Source organism: Schistocerca cancellata, chromosome 3 (assembly GCF_023864275.1).
Source record: "Schistocerca cancellata isolate TAMUIC-IGC-003103 chromosome 3, iqSchCanc2.1, whole genome shotgun sequence".
Lineage (NCBI taxonomy): Eukaryota > Metazoa > Arthropoda > Insecta > Orthoptera > Acrididae > Schistocerca > Schistocerca cancellata.
Genome location: NC_064628.1, coordinates 630,668,619 through 630,686,245, shown reverse-complemented (window position 1 = coordinate 630,686,245; position 17,627 = coordinate 630,668,619). Strand labels below are relative to the sequence as shown.

Sequence of the window (17,627 nt, the reverse complement as noted above, 5' to 3'; positions counted from 1 at the left end):
TGAACCTTTGTGATCACTGTGGTGTGCCATATTTCATTCAGTGTTCATGGTACAAGTTAATGGTTTGTATTGAACATTTCTTGAATGTTGACGATGTCCATTTTGTGAAGTGTGATACATGCATCTCAAAGAAGGTTGATACCTGCACCTGCCACACACTCATTTTCTATCGCCCTCCTGACCTATGTGGCAAACCATTAGCAACTAGTATCTTCATGTCATAATTGTTAACACAACACTTTCAAATGAAGCTCACTAAAGATTGAACTTGTGACCTCGCACTCAAGGAATTCCTTGTTAGTTGAAGTATTCAGACTGCTTTAAGTTTGGTCCTTTCTTTAAAAAAAAGCTGTACACAGATGCTCTTTCAGGTCATAGTGACCCGATTAGTATTAAGGACACAACGCTCGTAAATTATTAAAAGTGCCTAGAATTTTAAATTTTAGTTCCACTTATTTATGTGTATTTGTGAGGATTATACCATTGCGAAAGTGTTTGCACCACTATTCCCACAGAATTCCTGTACGTGCTAACTTACTTGCTCTTCTTTGCTTCTCGGTCAGACCTGCCATCAAAGGGTAACACTTGTGAGATATAAGAGAGTAGTTTGTTCCATTATAGCTGGAAATATGGCTACATGTTTCTGGATCCTCTGGGCTCTTTCTTGATTCATCATAAGATTTATTGTTACCAGCTAGTAATTATAGCAGTTTAAAATAGGCTCCATGTTTAATTTTATGTAATTTTTCCAACTCTCACCATAAACTCCTCGATTCTCATTGGCAGTCATTTTCAGCACAATTCTTTGAATATTGTTGTTAAGAAGAGTTTGAACATATTTTATATCATTTACTCTGGATATAGCATATTTTGTTGGACTAGGAGTCAGATTTGTAATTTTTGCATTGGATGATCTTCCAGTTTGTGGAAAGATTCTAAGCTCCACATGATATTTTCGTCTTTTGACTGCGCCACTTGCACTGCTTGCTTGTTGCCATGCTAGGTGTCAATGTCTGAAGTGTCCTCTGAATTAGTTGTAGGGTGAATGCTGTTATCAGTGGTGTGATTTTCTTCTTCAGAAATATTCTCCTCACTTTGAGAAGCATTTACTAATGCTTCCACTTGCTCATCAGAAAGAAATCATTTCATCATGGAAATTATGTAAGATATGTGAACCACGTTACTGATGGTGATATTGCTGTATGAACATAGTGACTTGCACTGCTGTAACTTCACTTACTTCAACAATAAGCTAAGACCTCCATTGTAATAAAAATCCATTAAGCATGTATTCCAGGTCTGTGAAAACTATCTTACTGCCGATTTTTTGTGCCTGTTGTGAATTTTTAAATACATAGATCATAAAGATCCCAGGGATACCAGTGAGGCAAGTAACAAATTAAGCTATGTAGAATGTACAGAAAAAATGTTTTAAAGCACAAGCATTTAAATACCAAATGTACTGGAAGAACAAATTCGGTTCTGTTTCTTACTGACCAGAACAGAACAGCAGGGTGAATTGAACCCCTGGTAATGCATCATTCACTAAAAACCTGATAGCCTTATTTTTATAATTTCACACAAATTGGTATATATGACAATGTTTATATAGATTGCTACTTACTGTAAAGAAGACACGTCAAGTTGGAGACAGGCGCAATTAAGACACTTACATAAAGCTTTCGGCCACCACCTTCATCAGAAAAAAGGGGGGGGCAAAGACACCCCCCCCCCCCCCCCCCCACACTCACGCACGCACATACAAAACTGCGAACTCCAGCATCTCTGGCCAGAATATGTGTGTGTGTGTGTGTGTGTGTGTGTGTGTGTGTGTGTGTGTGTGTGTGTGTGTGACTGATGAACGCTGTGCTGAAAGCTTTAGGTAAGTGTCTTTTAATTGATCTTTTCTGCTACTTGACGTATCTTCTCTATGGTAAGTAGCAATCTCTCATCCTACATTGTTGATATTCCTACCAGGAGTTTTCCTTGTTAAATTTGTATATACTTTACTGCAACTTTCACAGTTCAGCTTATTCAAGTGGAGTCCATTCCGTGCCAGGAAATCATTGTTAATGAAGTTATTTAGGTCTAAAAATATTGGATTGTACTTCATAATTAGGTGTTTTTAATAAATTTATTTTGTTACTTACAAGATGTGTATGAAAACCTTTGATTTGTAGTTCTATTTATCTTTATATGGTAATTAGAATATTGATGTTAAAACTTGAACCAGTATCATAATTTTTTTACAGCATAGCAACAGAGTGCATACCTGTTCATAGAGTATCAAATGAAAGTAGAGTAAAAGATTTAATCAATTACTTTAGTCAGCAATAAAATGCCATTCTTTTGAAATGGCTGTATACTGTCTTCTAATGCTGCATTCTTTCTGTGTAATTTGGCTTAAGCCTTTCCCAGATGATTTCAATTTTTATTTTGTATTCATCTCAGGTTTCCATGGATGTTGCCTAAAAATGATAAAATGAAGTTCATCAAGCTGTTAGAATAGTGTTAGTCTTTCTGACACCCCACTGGTTATTCCTTTTACAGTTTGAGTCTGTAATGTTTAAAATTTGTCTGTATTGGAATGTCTCTGGGATTTACTTCCAACTGTTATTTCTTTAAGTGTACCATTTTTTCCAGTCATGTAAATTAATAAAAATGTTAGTGTTTCAGTGGCATTCAAATTCTTGAAATTAATCTTTTTTATTTTTTCTAGCCTTCTTGTTCCACATGGGGAGGGATCCAAGTGCTGATGTACGGACAAATGTGGTTCGAATTATTGCACTGAACCAGGTCACAGTCCCTCACATTATTAAAAGAATACTTGATATACGTGAGACTGTGCGTTGTGCTGCTTATAAAACATTGTCTCGTATAAATCTTCGATCATTTAGTATTGGTCAGCGTGAACTACTGTTAAACCAAGGCCTTCGTGACCGTTTTGGTAAGTAAGGTGGAATTTTGTTGTTCAATATTTAATTGAATTTGCCAAGTGAGGTGACCACTGGATTTGTACTTGTGAAAGATATTGATGTTCTGACACACTGAGTGAGAGGATCGATTTGAATTAGTTTCGTTGGAGGTAAGACTTCCCGATTCCACATCGTTTTACATATTGTAATGATTGCCTTGTAATAATGTTACTGTCTTTTTTAAAACTCTGTTATTGTAGTGGTGACTTGCCTGGAAAACCATGAAAATTGGGAATTCTTCGAAAAATTGAATTTACTGTAAAAGCCAGGAAAGCCTACAGAATTCTAAGAGATTATAGGAGAAGTGGAACTGTTTGTTGACAGAGTGATATGGTGAGAATCGTGGAATTATAGGTCATTCAGAGATTTTGCTTGAGAAACAATCTGTTGTGGATTCACATAAGGAAAGACATAAAAGTGCACTGAATTGTTGTAATGTTTCTTGCTTGATCGTGGGTGCCATGGGCGTGCTTGCGAACCTTGGGAATGTCCATTGGTTCTTGGGTTCCAGTTCTGCTTCCCATTGCATGATTGAGTGTGCAGTGGAGTTTAACGTGTGAGTGAGAATGTATCATGTTAAAATGGCCCTACCTTCTTCTTCTTTTCTTTGTTCCCAATTACCATTACTGTCAGTTAAGACTGTTTATGAAAAGTTGAAGGGCTTCCACAGTGGCCTACAAGTACACAGCTGATACTTTTCCCCACCTTGTCAGTTAGCTTCTAAAATCCAAAAGTGCCTTACTGCATGTAACACGTAAAAGTTCTGTAGAAAAATGTTCACCAAAACACCTTATAAACTGTTATTCACTATGCACCTGTTCATTTAATCCAATCCTAAGCAGACCGTTTCTATCCTGAACTAATATGTCTGGGATATTATCAGGTAGATGTTGTCTATCTGAAGACACTGATTTGAACCATCACCCTCCTGAATGCGAACCGCTGCACCAGCTTGCTCAGTGAAGACGGAGAAAAATTTGAACATGTAGTTGGCAGTAAGTTAATATGTGGCACATTACAAGAAAGAAATGTTAAGTGAACTAATTTCAAAGCAAGCATAGTTGGAACTCCAGTAGACGTTTATGGTAATACCAGCTGCAAAATAAAGATAAAAAGAAACCGTTTCGTGGAACGATAGGGTGGATTTGCTGTGAAAAAGGAAAGATTGAAGCCCAGAAAGCTAGAGATAAAGAAATGCAAACAGTTCCAGGGTAAATAAATTACAGCAGAAATACAAAGATCAGAAGCCAAAAGTGGAAAGAATTGTGGTTGAAGAAAAATAGTAAGCTAGGACTGATTTCACACACAAACTAGAACATGACAGTAAAGTTAGTCATATGCTACTGTACCAAGCATAATAAGATACAATGAGTACTTAACAGCAACAGAAAAACCAGATGGCAAAATGGTTGGGGAAGAGACAGATATGAGCAAAATCATGAAATCCTATTTTGAAACCATGTACAGCAGAACTGGAAAATACCCCAATGATGTAAGCACACAGGTTAGTTTCAGTTGTAATGACGAGCCTGCTCAAAAGGATCCAACAGCATTAAAGGACGTAGAAACCGCATTTAATAGAATAGTATTCTTGAAGAAAAGCAAACCACTAGGAATACAGTGACTTCATAGTTATAGCTACAACATGGAAGGATGGGAAAATTGCAATTGATTAGCTCTCTCTCTCTCTCTCTCTCTCTCTCTCTCTCTCTCTCTCCCCCTCTCCCTCTCTCTCTCCCTCCCTCCCTCTCCCTCTCTCCCTCCCTCCCTCTCCCTCTCCCCCCCCCCCCAAAAAAAGGGGGGTGGGGTGGGGAGGAGGAATTACCTTATTCTGTTTTGGTTTCTCAATACTTGAAAAAGTACTTGAGGAAAAGCAAAGGAAAATAATAGAACTGCACAGGAAGTGCAGTATGGATTCCAAGAACACCGTATGACTATATGTCTCAAAATGCTGGCTAGAAGAGTACAGGAAGAAGGGCAAGACTTTACGCTTACCTTTTTAGATTGAAAAAACTTGATAATGTCATGAGGAGGAACATGTGTGAAAGCCCCAGAAAGAAAAAGGTACCTACTTGGGCCTATTCAGAAAGTGAAATGGTTGTGGGAAGGCAGGTTGCAGTTGCGAACAGGTAGGAAATTCTGATTGTTCCAGTCAGCTAAGACACACCTGGAAGGAACATCTAAAAGCACAGGAATTAACAATAAATAAATCAAAAACAGTTGCTAAATCAATAGGCAGAACAAGAAAGGAAAAATAAGACTGGAAGGTACAAAGCTAGAAATAGTAGACAGTACAAATATCATGGGTGCATCATTTCAAGCAATAAGAGGATAAAGCATGAGATCAATAACTGGGTTGATTTTTGAAATCAGCCCAGGTCTATCATCAAGTTTAGAATCTGTTCTGGAATGAACTAGTCCCCTTAAGATATGACCAACAGACCTGCACAACAACCATACAGCTTGACAACAAACTGAAAGCTGCAGAAATGAAGTTCTTACAAAACCCAGAGGAATAGGAAGGATAGGATAAAAAATGAAATAAGGAAATAAACTCAAAAGAAACTGACAAGAGCCTGTTTAAGATTGTTTGGACATATCAAACAAATCGGTGAGTGGAGGATAGCAAAACAATCATTATACACAAATGTGATTGATAAAAGACCAGTAGAAAGAACAATGAAAAGATGGATGGGCCAAGTGAAGGAGGATATAGGAACAAAATGTGTCGGCTGGGATAAAGTCCTGAGGAGAGATTGGTGCAGGAACTGACGCAAGTGGAGAGCACTTGTAAACAATACCCAGGCAACTGGAGTGAAAAATTAACAATGACAACAAATGTAGAATTATTGCTTTTTTTTCCTTTTGAAACTGGAGTGAAAAATTAACAATAACAACAAATGTAGAATTATTGCTTTTTTTCCTTTTGAAACTGAAACCAATGGTTTTTTTTAGCTGAAATCGATGCTGCTTATTTCTTAAGTTCAGTGTTAGTGTATTGCTTATAGATGAATTATAAGTGTACTTAGGGCTTCAAATGTTTTCTTTAGATGGAGTTTAAGTTGTTGTATATAAATTAAAAATTCTCAAAAAAGTAGGAATTGTGCAGATTTTTTGTGTTGTGTAATGGGTATATTACTAAATGAGCACTTGTTTCCTATCATTAAAGTATAATTTAAAACTGTTTTCAATCCTTTGTGTGTGTCGTGCACTTCTTAATCAGTTATGAATTTGTTTAAACATTAATGGGTTTTATTAATTTCTTTTTCAGATAAAGTGAAAGCTTGTGTGGTTAAAGAACTGCTGAATACTTGGTTTACAAGTACAAACAAAAATTTTATTGAATTTCTTACTGTACTTGATGTTGAGACCTCAACTGAAACATGTACCCTTGCACTTAATGTACTTTTTGAGTAAGTACAGATTTCACTAGTTTAAACCTTTGTATTGTTCTCTGTATCTCTGAGGCTCCTGCTTCCTTTTAGTATTTTAACACTTCAAACATCAAACAGTTCTTCTACTCTAATTTCATATTAAAACTGCTGTATTTTCTCTTCAATAACGTTTTATTTCAGTTTGTGTTTCGAATTTACAGCTTCAGCTGTTACGCAAGTACCCTTGTTGTGATGTCAGTATGCTACACACACACACACACACACACACACACACACACACTCTGTGAGAGTATAGTGTATTATTAATCACAATTGAGAATTTGTGGTTGAATATATGCAGACTTCAGTACTCTATTAATTATTGTATCATTGCCATACTCAAAACAAGAAAAGCAGTTTCCCTATTATAAAAATACAGGCACAGGTGGCATTAAAAGGTTCTTGTTCTGACACAGAAAACACAATATTTAAAAGAAAATGTTTTATTATTTTTCAAAACCATTCCAACATAGTGAGCTTGGTTGCCTTTATTTGGGTGTCATTGAATATAGCATTTCGAATTTTTTTCATTACTTTGTTAGTCATAGGTTTTCAGATCATCTTGACACTCATAAACTTAAACAGTTGCATGGCCATACTTATATTCACCAGTATATTCACCAGCCCACTTCCAGTTATTGCCACAAACAAGCAACTGTGTTTCTCTTCAAAATAATTATGAAAAGGATAGATTACTACTCACTGAAAAGATCACATTTGAGTAGTACACAGGTGCAACAAAAAGCATGTTACACACTAAGCTTATGGCCAAAGCCTTTATCAAAGAAGAGAAAAAATACATGCACATTCACATAAGCAAGAACATCTCACACGCACATGATCGCTATCTCTGTCTGCTCCAACAAGAATGCAACTGAAACACACACAACAGGAGCAACAATATGGAGTGGGATGAAGGAGGAGGGAGGGATAGCAGGGGTAGAACTGGGGAAGGGAGGGGGGGGGGGGGGAAGAGGAATCAGTGCTGTCTGGCAGAGTGTGCAGGGACTAAAGGTGTCTGCACAAGACTGCCAGGCACAGTGCTGGGAGACTGGAGGCTGTAGGGGACAAATGGGGGATGAAAAAGGACAGCAGAAAGGAGAGGAGCAGGGAAGAGGAAGAGACTGGTGAGCGTATTGGAAAAGAGCAGTGTACAATGAGGGCAAGGGCACGTGAATTGGAGGTGATAGGAGTGGGGGTAAGGGGAGGGGGGGAGGGCAAAACAATTGGTTGGAGGATGTGGGGGACACTAAGTTACCTTAAATTAAGGCCGAGATGTTTTGAGAGTAGAGGATATGTTTCAGGGATAACTCCTATCTGCACAGTTCAGAAAAGCGGATAGTGAAAGGGAGGATTGAGATGGCCAGAGTTGTGACGCAGCCATCAAAGTAAGCGTGTTATGTTCAGCTGCATGTTGTGCCACAGGGTGGTCTACTTTGCTCTTGTCCACAGTTTGGTGATGGCCATTCATTCTCATGATCAGCTGGTTGGTAGTCACACAAATATAAAAATCGGAGGAGTGATTGCAGCAGAGCTGGCGTATGACATGGCTGCTTTCACAGGTGTCCCCAGCCTATGATGGGGTGGGTACCCCTATGTAACTCATACTGTTTCTTCTCATCAACCCTCATAGGATACAGAACGTGCCTAGCTGATCTTTTCAACTTGCCACATCCCCCAAAACACACTATCAACTTTCCACCAACTCCACACCTGAAATGATCTGACTTTCTCTTGTTAACCTTTCGAACAAAATCCACAGCCCCACAGAAGTTCTTTTATATTCAAAGGTGTCACCCAAATCTAACAATGTTGGACTTGTCAAAGTCCTATTCTCTTTCTCCTGATCTCTGCAGTGGAAACATTCCTTTGCCACCAATATCACCAACCTATTCCCACCAACATCAAAACCCACCTCTCCCAGTGCTTATTATCATCCACCTGTGGTCCTGCCCCCCCCCCCCCCCCCCCCGACCTAACCAGCCCCTGGTCACCCTCCAGAAATTTCTTATCTCAAATTTGGCCTCACCATCCTCCCCCCCCCCCCCCCCCCCCCCCCCTTCCTGAGAACACCAACCTTTCAGCAGGAGAAAGAACAACCATACACAACCAGAAAAAATATCATCACCTAGTCATCCTACCTGCAGACTGAAAGTTCCACCACTGTCATTATGGATCGCATGTGTTTATCGGATGTGTTTAGAAATTTTGGCTCTTGGAGTTAGTACTAACAAACCATTTTGTCTCCATCCTAATATCGTAGTTTGCTTAAGAGAATTTTCCTGTGGGTAAATTTTGCTGCTGTATTTGCTGTATAATAAAATAAAATTCTTGAAAAAATGGTCAGTATCCTGAAATGTCAATCGACCTGGTTTCAGCAAACATACTTTCATTGTGCAGAAGTCATTGTTGCTTCCCATCCTAGCAACAAAAACTGAAACTACGAACTGCAGGTTTCACAATATCAGTGAACTGAAACAAACAACTTAACTGAAATGTGAGATATAATGTCAGATGAGTGGAAGTTCACTTATAAATCGTAACATAGTGATGTATAAATCACAACCTTTACGAAACTGCTTACAGAGCAAATTGAGAAACATTCATTCGTGGATTTCAAAGTCTTGGAACTGTTGTGGTATTCAGAGTGAGAAACATAGTATACATACAGCACCTGCACTAGTTAACTTCTGATTAATTAGAGATTAGTCAGACATTCTCTGTGTTACTAGGAATATGTAGTGTAAGAATCCTGATGTATGCCATTCAACTCTTATGCAGATATGATCCATTCTCTACAATACTATATGTTTTATAAGCATCTTTATATCTACTAAAAAAACAAATGAATAGTTGATACTTGTTGAGGATGAAAAATACTGTTCATTTAACTTTTTGTTATTGAAAAAGCATGTAATTTTCTGTTTTGTTACAGACATCAGCCACTGACAGATGTTATTAGTGGAGTGCCTGTGGACAGTGTTACCCACCTTATCCCACATGACAAACTAAACCCAGCAGTTTCATTTTATTGGCGTAGTGTGGCAGTTCACTTGCACAATAATGCTGCTGAAGACCTAGAGAAAATTGTTCCAGAACTGACTCATTATTGTTCATACATAGCAAGGTGAGAGATCAGTCAGTAATTTTCAGAAACTGAATTTCCTGGAATAGTCTAAAATCTTTTGGAATTCTAGAAGACTCTGGGAGTTCTGAGAGAGACCGGGAGGAGGTGAAGTGTTCGTTGAAGGAAAGAAATATACTGAGCCATTTTGCTACAAACACTCTTGAGGCCAGTTGACACATGACATGCCTGCACAAATGTCATATAATAAATCTTTGCATATCTCGTGTGTTTTCACGATATAGTTCCAATGTACTGCTGGCCTACCACCTATTGGTGTAGGAAAAAAATTTTCAGTGCAGGTGCCAACCCTCTCACAAGGATATTTCAGTTCAGGACACGAATAACACAGAAAATTTTGCTGTGGTCTCTGTTCACAGCTAGTCTCAAAAATGTTAGTAAAATGTCAGAGGCAGACAGAACAATCTAACTGGTCAAGACAGCAGCTCCCTGAAACAGTGCTGTTTTCACATAATTTACTTTGCAAGTTAACACGATAAACCCAATGCAAATGCAAATGGAGACGTACAAGTATGTATTGATGCTTGTAATTCCTTGTGCAACAAAGTGAAATACTTCTGTGAGGAGAGTAGTTTCACAATACGAACAACTGATAGAGACATTACAATTCCTAGCAACAGAAGAAGTTAACAGAGATTTAGAATTTTTGACAGCTGTGTCCAAACAAGCATTAAAACAAATATGAGGCACACATGCTGTGTGGCTGTCCTAAGAAGGATTTCATAAATTGTGTAGTACATTATTTGACAAGTTACAGAGCGTCTTTTTACATTTTTTGATGTGTTTTTAACTGCATAAATTCTAATAAATTATAGAAGAGGCCAATGAAGTATCTTCTACTTTGGTTTATGAGTGCAGGAATTTTCAATTTTTTGTCTGAAGTCCATCAGCAACTTGTTATAAATAGAATATAAAACTCCATTCTGAACTAGTGTGGATTCCACAGCATATATGAAGAGTTTTACTTGTAGCGTTGTGGTAGTGAATTGTATAGTTTCCATTTAACTCACTCTTATTAGGAACCCTATATTCCATTAGGAAGTAAACATATTGACACACAAGTATAAGAATCCTTCTGTCCCTAAAGAAAGTGCTGCAAGATACTTCTTTATCAGCTTAACACCATATCAGACTGCATACTTTTGTAGAATAACTACTTGTAATTTATCTTTACTGCCAAAAAAGATTACGGCATAGGACAGAACTCCATGTAAGTATCTTGCAATCCTTTATTCATGTCTGCGTATGAGAGTTCTAAGCTGCCTTCTTAAATCAGTTGCTGTAATCCTAGGTCTTGACTTAACACAAGCACGTGAGAGACCTATCTATTTCAGTAAGTTCAGTAAAGAACTCCCTAAAGCACTGACGCATATCAACCATTTTAGGTTTCATTTTGTACGCAGAGATGAGAGACAAGGAACACAACAGTGAAAACAACAGTTGGTTCAAACACGTTTCACACACCAAATTTGTGGTGATCTGTCCACATGCTATGATCTGTCTGTGCAGAAGTGATGTATGCAGAGACTTGTGCAGACCGATCGTTTCTGTGTGGACTGACCTTTATGTTTGGCTTCATAAAAAACCCAATGAAATGCATTGATGTCTTGTTATCTTTGTTGCTCAATCACAGACCTGCCCGGGTAGCCTCGTGTTAACATGACCACTTTAGAGTTGGAAAGATATGTCAGCCCTGGATTGAATCTGCCCAGTAGATTAATGACGAAGGGTCAGTGTGCTGGCCAGGCTGTATGTGGCTGTTAGGCAGTTTCCCACATCCCATTAGGCAAATACTGTGCTGTGTCTGTTGTTCCACGTCAGACATATGATTAGATTAGATTAGAGTAATACTTGTTCCATAGATCATGAATACGACACTTCGTAATGATGTGGAACGTGTCAGGTTAATAAAAGATGTCTGTACAAGATATTACATTACACAAAATATTGCATGACACTAATGTTTAAGTTGGTTTTTTTCCCCCCTCCCTTAATTTATATCTAAAAATTCAGCCAATGAGTAGAAGGAGTTGTCATCTAGAAATTCTTTTAATTTATTTTTAAATGTTGGTTGGCTATCTGTCAGGCATTTTATGCTGTTTGGTAGGTGACCAAAGAATTTTGTGGCAGCATAATTTACCCCTTTCTGTGCCAAAGTCAGATTTAACCCTGCATAGTGAAGATCATCCTTTCTCCTGGTGTTATAGCTATGCACACTGCTATTACTTTTGAACTGGGTTGGATTATTAACAACAAATTTCATAAGTGAATATATATACTGTGAGGTTACTGTGAGGATCCATAGATCCTTAAATAGATGTCTGCAGGATGACCGTGGGTGGGCACCAGCAACTATTCTGATTACACGTTTTTGAGCAATGAATACTTTTCTACTCAACGATGAATTACCCCAGAATATGATGCCATACGAAAGCAGTGAATGAAAGTAGGCATAGTAAACTAATTTACTGAGATTCTTATCACTAAAATTTGCAATAACCCTAATAGCATACGTAGCTGAACTCAGACGTTTCAGCAGACCATCAATGTGTTGCTTCCAGTTTAACCTCTCATCAATGGACACACCTAAAAATTTTGAAAATTCTACCTTAGTTACAGACTTCTGTTCAAAGTCTATATTTATTACTGGAGTTGTGTCATTTACTGTACGGAACTGTATATATTGTGTTTTATCAAAATTTAAAGAGAGTCTGTTTGCTGAGAACCGCTTAATAATTTTGTGAAAAACATCATTTACAATTACATCACTTAGTTCTTGGTTTCTGGATGTTATTACTATACTTGTATCATCAGCAAAAAGAACTAACTTTGTATCTTCATCAATGTGGAATGGTAAGTCATTAATGTATATCAAGAACAGTAAAGGACCTAAGACCGGACCCTGTGAGACCCCGTACCTGATAGCCCTCCAGTTTGAGGAATCAGCTGTTGTTTTAACATTATGCTATGCAAGCTTTTTGAACACTTTCTCGCACTTGCACACAGGATTTACTCTTAATGCAAATAGATTGGGTACACTGCTTCTGTCCTGGGGGTGAATAGGAGGTTGATGAATTTCACAGTTTGTTCTTTTTAAACACTTACTCAGCATCAGCAGTTTAACCATGTGCTCACTGACTGCTGGAATCTTTATTGGTGCCCATAGGTCTTATAGGCTCAAAGTCTGCTTCCAGGGCATGATTGTAAATGCAGTGATGTGTAACATCCACGTGAAAATTTATCAAGGAGCTGTGAATTTATCATTCACACAAAACCATGAGAAGCTTTTTTAATTAAAAAATGTAGTCAGGGATCCATATTTGGACACTCATTTTGTAGATCAACATAGAATATTCTAACTGGTTCCATTTACTAATTTCAGTGCAAAGTAGTATTTTTCTCACTTTTTTGCAGTATCATGTTTAGAATTCACAATGACTAGAATGTGAAGAGCATTGGATGTGAAAGGTTGTAGTTTGTTCCTGCAACAGTTTCTCATAAACGCTCAAAATTGTTGCTCAGTCTCGTGGCACAGCAAAAGCCTATACTACCTTCCACCGCTGTTTACAGAACTATAAGTAGTTTTTCTGTTTTGGTTTCTAGCTCAGCCACAAATGTCTCAGTCAGTACACTCAGAATATTTAAGCCATAGGGTTTTCTGTTCTGTTTCTGTAGTTCATTAATTTTGCCAGTTAGGTTGAAAGTGTGTTCTTCAACAGAGTTGGGAACAACCACTGCTTTATTTTGACAAATGTGTCTTGTGCACCTTTATTTGCCAGTGTTGCTGCATGCTTCCAAGTGCTTGCTCCTTTATTTTGGCTTTAGAATGTATTTCATATTGAAAATTTCTTGTCGTATTTTATTCGTCAGTGTAAAAAAAAGAGGTGGAGTGTGAGGAGAGGCTGAAGGAGAAGAACTTTGTTGTCAGAATGAATATTCGTGTTATTTTCTTACATTGTAGAACAAGCAGTCATTCACTGGTTCATTTGTTGACAGCTTCAGCTTTCATTCATTTATCCTTGGATTGCTTCTACTACTTCTTGCACAATGCCTAAACCTTTAATACCTTTGCCTACAGCTTTTTTCCGCTCTAATGACATCCAACTGTTTTTCCATTCATTCTGTATTGCAGTAGCCAATATTTGACGAAAACACTTTGTATCTGGGATGTGGAAAGGATGTGCAGTTCTCATACTGAGTAGAAGAAATTTTGGGAGGATTACACTTCCTATCACACCCTGTTGTATGATTAGATCATAGACTTGACTATGTGTGACACCTAATTCTTCTTTCATACTGTCTAACAGTGTCTTTGCATTCACAGCAAAGCCTTGTTCTTCGATCACATTGTTGGGAGATGGACAGGCTATCATTTTAACTGCATAAAAGTAGTTCACAAATTTTCCATCCATAGGGTCTCTCTAGAAATGATCAAACTGCTTTACCCTATGACTGTATGGTAATTGCATCACACATTTGTAGACAAATTCTGTTTGTGGGACCCATGCATTACTGTATAATGTGCAGACAGCAAAGTTTATGCTCTTCACAGTTTGCTGCCGGATATGATCATCCTTCACTACATGATAATTCGGCGATCCATCTGGCCGCCATCTTCAGGTGCAATCACTGAGTGTAGTGAAGTGTAGTGAAGACGATCATATCTGGAAACATCCGTGAAGAGCACAAACATGTAAGATGGCAGGAAAATCTATGGAATCACTACAGACAGCAAAGTTGATTTTTTTCCACAAATATTGAAAGGTGTTTATCCAGATGCTTGTGGCTCAAATTGGAGGTGGTACCAACCAGGTAACCGTGTATTCTTTAAAGAAATGAACTCCCATGTACAAAACAGCTTCGAACATCTGATTACTTTACAAATGACTTAATGTGTTAAATGTAACAATATAATGAAAAGATAAAAAAATCTACTCACAAAGTGGCAGCAGGAAACACCCACAAAAGGGTTTAACTTTTACAAGCTTTCAGAGCCAGTGGCTCCTTCTTCTGGCAGAAGAGTTGAAGTGGAAGGAAGAGGGTGAAGGAAAAGGACTGGAGAGGTTTAGGGGAAGGGGTATAGTTCATAAACACCACTCAGAACTTCCAGTCAGGGGAGACTTACCTCCTCTATTCCCACCAGTTGCCTCTCCGATAATGCCCTGCTGCTTGCAGTCTGGCTCCAGCTGCCAGAGGCTGTGATTTTGTGTGTGTGTGTGCGTGTGCGTGTGCGTGTGTGTGTGTGTGTGTGTGTGTGTGTGTGTGTGTGTCAGTCCTTTTGTTGTGCCTTTCTGCAATGCAACATCTCCGCTATATAGTGTGTAGCAACTATCCTTTTCATTACATTGTTAGAGTCCATATTGGATTTTACATTTTTTTAATGTGTTTAATATTTGACATTAAGCATTTAACTCAGAAGTGCCAGGCAAATGCCATAAGAAATTTACCCAAGAGGGGCATTAACAATAATTTACATTTTTAAAATTTAATCCACTTATAACATTGTAATTTGTTATTGTGATCTGTTTTATACAGTAGGTTTGTAAACGTTCACCTTAACAGCAACAAAATATATTAGCATTAATGTGGTCACCACAGCTGACCATCACCCCATTAAGTACAAGTTCGATAGTTGGTGATACAACTTTCACATAACTTTCTTTTAGTTTTCATGCTATCTCTTGAAACAGTTCTTGCCTGCTCTCAAGCACAAAGGTACTTTGCGCGCTGAACACATCCACACAGTTTGGACTGGTGTTTTTTTTTTAACTGCAAACTGCACATCATCTGGATGAGTAGTGAATGGGCTGATATTTATTGCTTTCATGGCAATATTTTTGTAAGTGTGTGGCTTGGGTGCCTTGATCTGAGATGATAAATTATTTTTGTATGCAGAGGATGAAGCAGCAGCCACTGAAACTATTGTTGGAGCCGACAAATTTTGTTAAGAGTACAGCTCTCAACAAAAGTCTTTATTGGAGAACTGCTCCATTTCAGTCTTCTTGTGCATTATGAATCCATTTGTTACACTACAGTCTATAAAGTGAAATAAGACTCGTCCACCATTTCTTGCTTTTTCTGACTCTAGTGTAGTTTGACTTCAGTCAGTCAAAATTATCCACAAAGCTTATACTGGAATTGTAATCTTTCAACACTGGAGGGCAAGTGATATTGGTTATTGCTCGGTCTTTCGACCTGTGACACTGTGGATGCATCTGATGGAGCACATCACATAGAAAACATGTTTACTGCCCTGTTGTCCTTCCCTCTATAGATAACTACTCCATCAGTGTTTATTCTGTAATCAGATACCCCTCTCTCAAGTTCATTTCCTTCCTGAGTTTTGTCAGATTTTTCCTTCTGGGATTTATTTTTCCACAAGTGTGAAGACCATTGTATTTTGTTCTTGAACTGAGAATATGATGTAAAATAATTGTCCATAAAAGTGATATGATTCTTCCCATGAACAGTCACTGGTTAAATTTAGAACCACCTTTGAGCCTAACTCGACTACTGGAGACTACGAAACTTTTCCTGCAAAAATATCAATTATATGATGATTCATCACATAACATCCACACATTGTACCCTCTCTTTATAGGTTTGTCTCTGATGCACTGTTTGAGAGATGACCTGCCTTTGAAGTTAACCAATGTTTCATCAGTAGCAAGAAGCTGATGTTGTGTGTAGCAATCTTGGAATTTCTTTTTCAAATGACCTAGCAACAAATGTAGTTTGTGTAGTTTGTCATAATTCTGACTGTTTCTGTCAGTGGCCACAGAATTATCATTGAGGTGCAAGTTAACCCAGTAACCAATCACATCTTTTTACTAGTATTAACTTTGGTTTATAACTTTCACAGAGGTCTGGATCAGTACTCTAGTAATCTCTGTAGCTAGGTTTTTTAGTGATTGCCATCTAAAGATTTATTCCAGTCAAAGTTTATATTTTGTGTTGGTTAGTGCGGAAAAAAGATTTGCCCTTCTGTGTTGCATACTAATTGGTTTGAAACAATATGTTGTTTATAAGTGTTTCATCAAAAAACATGCAAAATATGTCAACTGTCTTTAGGTTTAATTTGTGCTTTGCTTGTGGAACCACACCGTCTTGTCCAGTAAATAATGGCACTTGGTCAACACTTGTTTCTTGACTCCATTTTATCTTGACTGTTGGTGGTTCAGTGAGTGGCACTGCATTGTTTTAACTTGTCTCATCGCATTCATTGTTATCCTCAGTCACTACTGCTCAACAAATGACAGTAAAAAAGACTAGGACTGGGTCATTGTCATCACTTTTGTCACTGTCAACACTGTTGTCACTAGAAGGAAATTCATCAAATAAAATTAGATAACATTCTTCCTCTGTTGTTCCTGTTTGGTGAGACATACGGGATGAAGGGTGGTTGTTACTGCCACTAACCATACAAAATTCTGTCTGTGAAGTACAGAGAATTCTGTTGGAATAAAAATATTACTTGTAGATTTATGGAGGGTCAACACACAAATATAAGTGACTAGTTACCAACATTAGTTGTGTAAAGAAGAGCTACAGAGAGAAATGTAAAACACTTCCATGAACAACACCAACAATGCATGGAATATCAGCCTGTTTCATAAATATGTGGCAAAAGTACTATACTGTGATTCTCCTGCCATCAGGTCAAAATGTAGTCAACAAATTGTTGCTTAGTTGAGAGAGCTACAGCTGCTGAGCGGTAAACTGTGAAAAATACGTGGTCAGACACAGTGACCACTGCCTTTGCAAACTGTCTACATATGTATTAGGTTACAATGGTACCTGCCCTTGAAATACTTAGGTGAGAAAAAGTTAGCAAATGATAGAAATTATGATTAAAACTTATTTTTGGAAGTTACTAACTGCTCTCATTTCTAAATAATGGATGAATAAATTCTGGGTAATCGGCCTACTATGAATTACTCTGTTCCTAACTCTAATAATACTTGCCTTACTTTGCCAAATCTTCAACATAAGATTATACCTCTTGTCGTATGTCGTATTGTATTGTATGGAACTGGGGACCGAGAAACAATGAAGAGGCTTTGTCCCTGCCTT

The 17,627-nt window shown here is 37.9% G+C and overlaps 1 protein-coding gene across 2 annotated transcripts in view; it reads left to right on the top strand.

Moving 5' to 3' along the window:
- Positions 1 to 17,627, top strand: part of LOC126175556 (condensin complex subunit 3) — a 186,706-nt gene that overhangs the window by 52,935 nt on the left and 116,144 nt on the right. For both annotated transcript variants that reach the window (XM_049922405.1, XM_049922406.1), the window contains 3 exons: positions 2,720 to 2,947; positions 6,247 to 6,388; positions 9,345 to 9,536. In XM_049922405.1, the coding sequence (XP_049778362.1) occupies positions 2,720 to 2,947; positions 6,247 to 6,388; positions 9,345 to 9,536 (562 nt within the window). The remainder of the gene's footprint in view (positions 1 to 2,719; positions 2,948 to 6,246; positions 6,389 to 9,344; positions 9,537 to 17,627) is intronic.